The 8910-nt window shown below is 36.9% G+C and overlaps 1 protein-coding gene and 1 pseudogene across 2 annotated transcripts; one reads left to right on the top strand and one right to left on the bottom strand.

Annotated features, from left to right (window-relative positions):
* The first annotated feature begins 496 nt into the window (after positions 1–496).
* On the top strand, positions 497–4285 carry LOC120147312 (annotated as a pseudogene).
* Positions 4286–4617: 332 nt separating this feature from the next.
* LOC120147357 (probable alpha,alpha-trehalose-phosphate synthase [UDP-forming] 7) lies at positions 4618–7937 on the bottom strand. Of its 2 annotated transcripts, XM_039160751.1 has the most exons (4): positions 7896–7937; positions 5816–7861; positions 5440–5713; positions 4618–5266 (listed from the first exon to the last, which is right to left on the bottom strand). In XM_039160751.1, exons 2-4 carry the CDS (start codon positions 7795–7797, stop codon positions 4955–4957), a joined length of 2568 nt encoding a protein of 855 aa, XP_039016682.1. In that variant the 5' UTR covers positions 7798–7861; positions 7896–7937; the 3' UTR covers positions 4618–4954. The 2 variants fall into 2 exon arrangements, with proteins under 2 accessions (XP_039016682.1, XP_039016683.1); XM_039160752.1 differs by lacking the exon at positions 7896–7937 and having other exon boundaries at positions 5816–7878.
* Positions 7938–8910: the final 973 nt, after the last annotated feature.

Below are 8910 nucleotides of genomic sequence, written 5' to 3'. Positions count from 1 at the left end.
AAAGGTTACGTACAAATTGAAGGATTGGACTAGACTGAGACATTCGCTCTAGTTGTAAAGCTCACGATTGTCCGAACTTTACTGGTTATATCTCTTTCCAAAGCATGAGAACTGCACCAACTTGATTTCTATAATGTCATCTTACATGGCGACCTCAATGAGGAAGTATACATGATACCATCACTTGGTTATTTATCACCCAATGAAAATCGAGTACGTCATCTTCGTAAGTCTCTTTATGGTTTGAAACAAGGCTCTCCCTAATGGTTTGTGAAATTCTTTCATGTCATTCTTCAATTTGGGTTTACTCAATAATAAAGCAGATACTTTCCTCTTTACGTACCACAAAGGTAATTCATTCACTGTTTTACTTATTTATGTGGATGATATTATCATTTCTAGCAACAATAATAAGCATACTCAAGCACTAAATATTTATTTCGACACTTGGTTTCATATCAAAGATCTCGATCTAAAGTACTTTCTTGTTCTAGAGATGGCTGATTTCGCTGATGCCATTGTCTTATCACAAAGAAAATATGCGTTAGACATTTTTAAAGTAGGCTCATTTGGCACTAAATCTTCATCTATTCCTATGGAGAAAAATCATAAACTAGCATTAGAAGATGATGTTTTCTTAGACAATCCAAGTGCTTACCGCGGCCTTGTTGGAAGGCTCATCTACTTGACAATCAATCATCCCGAGATTTATTATTCAGTTCATATCCTCTCTTTTAGTTCATGCATCAACCTCGACATGACCATTGGTTAGCATCTCTTGAGGTTCTAAAATATCTTCAAGCTGCTTATGGGCAAGGGATTTTGCTACCCTCTAACAACGACTTTCAACTGCATGCTTAATGTGATTCAGATTGGGCTGGATGTCCACTTACTCGTCGTGCCCTCATCAATTATTTCATTCTCCTCAATTCCTCCCCCATTTCATAGAAAAAACAAAAAGTAGACTGTAGGTTCTCGCGTATCCGTTGAAGCTTAATATCGCTCTATGGAAACTACTACTAGTGAAATAATTTGGCTTTATGCTCTCTTTCATGATTTAACAATTTCAGTCTATTCTCCTGCTCATTTGTATTGTGATAATTGCACTACTCTTCACATCATTGACAATGCATCAAGAGCGCACAAAACACATTGGAGTAGATTGTCATTTTATTCGAGACTGCAACAAAACCTGCTCCATCACTAATTCACGTGTTTTCTCTAATCATCAGCTTGTTGACATCTTCATGAAGGCTCTCGGTTCTCCTTAGTTCTCCTTTTTTTGTTGGCAAGTTGGGCATTGATAACCTCCATGCTCCAACTTGAGGGGGCATATTAACAGAGGCCATTAAATGAGAATATTTGTTTATCATATACTTTCACATTAATCCATAATCTTAAGAATATTTTATATATCTTTTCCTTATTTATATATTATTTTCCCTTGATTTATGAGATAATTGTAGTCAGGGTTTCAAATCACGGTCCGAAAACGTGATAGCGCTAGCGAAATAGCGATTTCGCCGCCGTCCGAGTTACCCGCTACACCCGCAATAGCGCCTGTGACGGCCTCAATCACGGTAAACCCAAATGACAGAAAACACAACCGCGGCCGCGATTTGAAACCCTTATTGTAGCACCTACTTGTATATAATCATCTCATTATTCTGTAACAAAACATAAGAAATACACCAGCCTTTTCTTCACATTTTAGCACCTATACTTAAAAATGAGGAAAAATAATTAAAAATAACCAACAAGGATAAAGAAGAAATGAAGAGCAAATTGACGTTTGCATCTTGCAGAGCTTGTTGGGGGGGGGGGGGGCAACACCAGTGGCCTTGGCTACACGAAGTAGTGGTATTGGCGATCAAAAGAATATCAGATGGTGACAATGCAAGCGAAAGTGGGCTAATGGTTGCTAATTCCGAAGAAGTTTTTAAGATTTTTATGGGAAAAATACTTTAACCATGACATCAATTTTTCTTAACGACGGTTAATGACATTTACTGTAAAGAAAACAAATTAAACATTTAGTAATTGTATTGCAAATTTTAAAATTTTAATGATAGAAATGTAAGTGTTGTAGAAGCTTAAGTACCATTTATGTAGTTACCTTACTTTTTATATACTTTCCTTTTAAGTATTTTAATAAAGCATAGATTGTAAAGTGTAAACACATGTAAAATATGCTTCAATTACATATGTATATCAAAATATAAATTTTAGAAATATAAATATTAAATATCTTAAATAAATATGTAAAAATTGTAAGTTCAAAAATTTAATTTATACACATATAAAAAAAGTTTTATTGGCTTAGAAATTGGCACGTATGGACCAATACGATGGGTACGTATATGATTATAATAATGACTAACACTACTCATAAAACATGTTTTTTAAATTGTCTTCTTAATTCTTATATATGGTTGGCGGCTGCAATTGTTTACCTTTCTGGCTTTGACCTTTGCCCTTGCTTTAACCTAATCCTCAGCCTTATTAATGACTACATGAGACACCTACTAACCTTGGATCCATTCTCACTCTTCACAATCAGGATTGAACTGCTTATTATTTAATTTTAAAAGATGAAATCTTGAATAGAAACTTGTAATAATTTTTTTATAGCCGACTCTAACTAAAACTCTACCAAACATAATCCAAAAAAAAATAGTTTATATCCATTTTGTAGATTGATTTTAATATTAAAATTCAACTACAAGTGTCTGGTGTAATATATTTCACCTTTATATTCTTTACTCACGTTTTTTGTCAATCTCTACTATTTTTTTTTTACCTTTGTATCTTTATCGCTTTGTTTTCCATTTTTGACTCAATTCAAATGCATTTCGGTATGAGAATATCCTAATTACCATTTTGCTTGTGCAGTGAAAACATAATCTGGAAAGCCTTTAGCCCTACAACCATCAACAGTGGCCGTGGGGCTGAATTTGAAGGTGCTGTCATTGCTATGTTCCATCTATTGATAACTAGGACGGACAAAGTTAGAGCACTTCGTGAGGCTTTCTAGCGACAGAATCTTCCAAATGTTGCAAATTTACTAGCTACAGTATTGATCTTCCTTATTGTCATCTACTTCCAAGGTTTCAGTGTTGTTTTGCCTGTAAGATCAAAGAATGCTCGAGGACAACAGGGGTCATATCCAATTAAGTTATTCTACACTTCCAACATGCTTATCATCCTTCAATCTGCTCTTGTTTCAAATCTTTATTTCATCTCCCAGGTACCTCCCTTACACCATATGAATGGTAAAAATGAAAAGCCTTTCATTTACTTTTAATGTCGAACTTCTCCAATGCTGTTTACTCTCGTGCAGTTGCTGTACAGGAAGTACAGTGGTAACTTCTTCGTGAATCTGTTGGGCTAGTGGAAGGAATCTGAATATTCAGGTGGTCAGTTTGTTCCTGTTGGAGATTTAGCATACTATGTTACTGCACCTGCGAGGTTAGAATCGATCTTGTTTCTCTTGCATCTCTTTTAACAAGTTCAGCGTGCCAATGTATCACATTCCAGATGTCTGAATTTTCATTTGTTTGGCTCTCTTCATATATGCTGATGTCTGTTTTTTTTTCCTTTTTTCTAGTTATTGCCTGGCAGCTTGGCAGACATGGCAGCAAATCCCTTCCATGCTCCTTTTTATCTGGTGACTGGTGTTCATGCTCTCGGCCTGTGCTTTGTTTTCAAAAACTTGGATTGAAGTTTATGGTTCTTCGGCCAGAGATGTGGCTAAGCAGCTCAAGGTAAACCTAAGTGCTAAGTGGCGTAATCTTGTTTGCATCACGCATGATATGGCACATTGTTGATCATGAATTCCCTTGCTTAGCATGTGATGGAACGATGCCAAGGCTTAATTGCTCTGTTGATTACACATTTCCTTGTTACCTCTTCTATTCCTTCTTTAAACCGAGAACTTCATAGAAAGAATTTTTGAAAGTCAGAACTTAAAAAGTATTACGAATTGAGTTTTCGAAGTTCAGAACTCAAAAAGCTCAATGTGATGTATCTTATGACGTTTCTATGTTTTAGTGTTATTATTTGCAGGAACAACAAATGGTGATGCCTGGACACAGAGATTCGGAACCGCTACATACCAACAGCAGCTGCCTCCGGTGGAATGCGCATCGGCGCATTAACCTTATTAGCCGATTTCATGGGAGCCATTGGTTCAGGGACTGGGATATTGCTTGCTGTAACCATCATATATCAGTACTTTGAGACATTTGAGGAGAGAGCCAGCGGAATGGGCTTCTTCGGCTTCTGAGCTCTATCAATCTGATTCAAGTCCCAATTAGGGGTGGAAAATTTGTTACGAGAATGTGGGAGAATGATGACAATTTTGATTATCAAATTTAAAGATTTAGAGTAGGTTCCAACTTTGTCTTTAAAAGAATCCAAATCTACTAAAGGGAAAAACATCCGCTTTGTGAGACCACTCAATAGGTTTTTTGATCGTTATGTATATATATATATATATATGAATTCAACACTTGGGTGTGGCAAAGTTAGTTTCAAATATGTAATGATTCTATAACATGTACAGAATTCAATGAAGAAGCAATGGATTCAATGTGCAAACTAAAGGACACTCAAATAAAAAAAAGGTCAAATTTGTATACGTTCATTCAACAGGATGAATCTTCAACCCAGCTGAAACCATCCCCAGAAGAATTTGATTCTGTTTCTTTTTTTGTAATGATACTGACTGTACTCCAATTCAATCTTTTATGACTGCACAAATAAAACTTATTCCAACCCTGTCTCCACATGGCTACACAGCAGGTCCCTTTCATGTGAAAAAGTTCTTCACTTGTATGTTTTTCAACGGCCGCATACTCGGACTAAAGGCCAACAATGTCCCTTTTTCATCACAGATCTCAAGCACCGGCATTAGCGCGATGGAAATTTTGCACGAAAGCCATGGGGGGATACTTCACAGGGTGCCTTCTGATTTGCTATCCGTGAAGGGTTCAGGGTCTGAAGCTTCTGCAAGACCTTCTAGCATGACTAAAACCTCCGCCGGGTCATCCAAATAATATTTGGCTTTGCTAGGTTTCTGACCGACTGTGCAGGCAAACACGTTTGTTTTAGACGACAGGATACCACTGGAAAGTGCGCTACTGATGATCTGAAACATCTCCTCATCGGATCTGTCATCTCCAATGCAGAGTACAAAATCAGCCTGCTTTCCTTTCTCAGACATCGTCGTGAAGATCTTTTCAGCCACCAAACCTTTACTGACTCCCTAAAAGCAACATTGAAAGTTGATTAATCTCGAGTGCCCATCCAAATCAACAAAACCAATGTTCATGATCGTTAAGCATACATCAAAAAGTTGGAATCTCGAATAAACAAATAGAAGAGATTAGCATATTGGATACACAAGTAAGAATATCAAAACCGAAGTTATGTATATACCTGTGGTTTCACTTCAACGATAAACTGGCCCGCTTTTACAGCCACAGGTTCATTTGCTAATACACTCTCAAGATGGTCTAACATCTCCTTTGCCTGGCTAGATCCAAAACCCGGGTCTGCATCCCGATGGTGCCAGACCAATGCACTCTCCTTGGATTCAATAGAGGAGCCATCAGTGGCCTCTGTATACAATTGCATAACAGGCTCAGCCATTTCTTTCCACCCAAATTCACTATTGTGCCCACAAACTTCCCACTCACCATTACTAGACCACCTGGAACATCAACAACTTCGAGATAAGTGCACCTATAGAACCAGCACTAAAATGGGAAGAAACAAAAAAAAAATGGAAAGGAGGAAAAAGAAAACGGCATACCTCATGAAATAACCATGCTCAGCTGCAATTCCTAGCTTCTTACATGGAGAAAACCACTTGCTTAAGCTATCTCTTCCTCTTCCACTTACAACAAAGACTGTATTCTTCGGATCACCAGAGAGTGTATTTATGATTGAGATAACCTCTGCACTTGGGGTCTTGTTATGTGAAGTTTGAGGCATTATGGTTCCATCATAGTCCAATAGTATAGCCCTATTTTTGGACCTTAGATACACAGATACAATGTGATCGATAGACAACTTTCTGAAGTTAGGATCAAGTGCTACAACTCTGAATCCAAAGCTCAAACCAATTCCCCAACAACGTCTTCTGAAATGGTCTTTACATGTCCTTTCCATATCCTGGAAGAAGCTTCGAGACCAATATGCTACATCATGTGTGCTAACGTATCTATAATGCTTCTCATGGCGCAACTGCTTCTCAGCAACTGCCATTGAGATTGCATCACTCATTGCCTCAGCAGTTGCTTCAATATTCCAAGGATTTACCCGAATTGCACCGCTAAGCGAAGGAGAGCAACCAATAAACTCAGATACAACTAGCATGCTCTTCTTAGGTCCACTAGATTCTGAGGATGAGTCCGATTCAGTGACTCCCTGTCGGCACACAATGTACTCATAAGGAGTAAGATTCATTCCATCCCTTACAGCTGTGACTACAACGCACTCAGCTACAGTGTAGTACGCAACTCTTTCGCTGATGGATACTGGCCTATCAATAAAGACAATCGGGTCATAGCCAGGTTGTCCAAAAGTATCGTTGATTCTCTTGCAGGTTGCCTGTATTTCAGCCTCTATCTCCTCAAGATCTTTCCCTTTTCCCTGGGCCGGGTTCGTGATCTGTACCAGAACTGCTCTTCCCTGCCACTTTGGGTGCTGTTTCAGCATCTGCTCCATTGCTAACAGCTTCAAGTTGACACCTTTAAAGACATCCATGTCATCAACTCCAAGCAATACAGTCTTTCCTTCAAACTGTTGTTTAAGCTCTCCGACTCTCCACTCCTTATCTGCAAGTCTCAATGCAGACTGAATCTGCCCCATATGGATCCCAACAGGCATGATCTTTACCCCAATTGTCCTTCCATAGTACTCCAGTCCAATATAACCCCTCTTTGACTGATATTCTAAACCTAGCATACGACTACAGCAAGACAGAAAATGTCGAGCATAGTCAAAAGTATGAAAACCAATAAGGTCTGAATTCAAGAGTGCCTTTAGGATCTCTTCCCTCACGGGCGAAGTCCTATATATCTCAGACGAAGGGAATGGACTATGTAGGAAAAAACCCATTCTCAATCTATTGAACCTTCTCCTTAAGAAAGTAGGCAACACCATCAAATGATAGTCATGGATCCAAACATAATCATCTTCTGGGTTAATAACCTCAATCACCCTTTGATAAAAGATCTTATTTGCAGCAACATAAGCCTCCCACAAAGACCTATCAAACCTGCATCCATGATTCGCTGAAAATGGAAGCATATAATGGAAAAGCGGCCATAAATGTTGTTTACAGAAACCGTGATAGAACTTCGTAAAAATATCAGGCGCAAGAAACGCAGGGACACACTTAAACCTATCCAACAAAAGCTGTGATACGTCATCTTGCTCACTGGGATCAACATCAACATTCAAAGAACCAACATACAAAACCTCCAAATCTTCAGGCAAACCATCTTTTAACTGTAACAACAAGGAATCATCATCCCAACTAAAACTCCACCCTTTATTATCAGGCCTACGTTTAGCTTTAACTGGCAGCTGATTACCTACGATAATAATCCTGTCCTGAATAATCGAGGACTGTACATCCGAGGCAACACTATTAGCCTGCTCATCATCGAGCTCCGAAATAACACCGGCCACAGTCATCACCCGTGGCAGCCGCTTGTGTTCATTAGGTTGACCAAGGAAATCACCAGAAGCTAGATCTAAGAGATTGGTATATGATCTTGATATCATCTTTAACCCTCTTTTTAAGTTATCACCCACAACAAGAATCAATCACAAAGATCTCAAAAAACACACTATAATAAATAAGAGCACTCAAAGATTTTCGTTTCTGTTCCCAAACTACTTTTTCAATTTAGCTCAACCTGCATTTAGTATCAACAAAAACATCATCTTTAAACGAGAATCACAAAAAACAAAATAAACCCATGAATAAATTCTATCCAAAATATAGAACAACCCAATTGAATATTATATCAGAATTCAATCAAAATAAATCTAAAAAGACAATAGCTTTCTGAAACCAAATCAATTCAAACTAATGGGAGCAAGTATTCGAACACTAAAAAAATGAAACTTTGAAACTAACCTCTCGCTTCAAAGCCTTTAATGGGAACCTTTTGGATCCAAAAATGAAAATTTTTAGGGGAAGAATGTGAAAAATTCTAGGGTTTGTTTTGGTTTCTTTTTTTATATAAAAAATCAGTCACATTGACAAAATCCCCTCCTATTCCTTCCTTCCTCTCTCTTTCCTTCGTTTGTATTTTATTGGTATCGTTTTTGCAAACCAAAGTGATATCGTAATGCCGATTGTGAAAAAAAGAAGCAAGCTTTGTTGCCGATGGGATGCTTTGGCCGTTCGATTTAATATAAATTGATCACAACCGTTCTTTAAATATTAACTGATTGAGCAAGTTGCAGGTGAATCTTGTGGGTCCCTTTGTCATTCTTTTATTTTTTTCTCAACACGAAATTTGGGAAATACATCACCGCAAAATAAAGATAAATTTTAGATCAAATTTGAGAAATATTTAATTATATTTATTATATATTGGTTGAGAATAATTTTATTTATTTTTATCAAATAATTTATTTAAAAAATGAATTTATTCAAAATTTAGCATACATAATTTTTATTAATGAAATATGAAATTTAATAGTTAAATTATATTTATATAAAAATGATAAAAATATATAAAACTTCACTAATTTCACAATAATTTAGATGGATTCTCCTAAAATAATTTAAGATAAACTATGTATTTAGTTGTCTATCTATTCTTGCGGTTTTATTTTAATTATCTAATTATTTTTTTAAAATCATATTTAATGTTATATTTTAAT

The sequence above is a fragment of the Hibiscus syriacus genome, unplaced genomic scaffold (genome assembly GCF_006381635.1).
Source record: "Hibiscus syriacus cultivar Baekdansim isolate YM2019G1 unplaced genomic scaffold, ASM638163v2 tig00110937_pilon, whole genome shotgun sequence".
Lineage (NCBI taxonomy): Eukaryota > Viridiplantae > Streptophyta > Magnoliopsida > Malvales > Malvaceae > Hibiscus > Hibiscus syriacus.
Note: the sequence above shows the minus strand (reverse complement) of the source record. Positions and strands in the feature narration are given on the sequence as shown.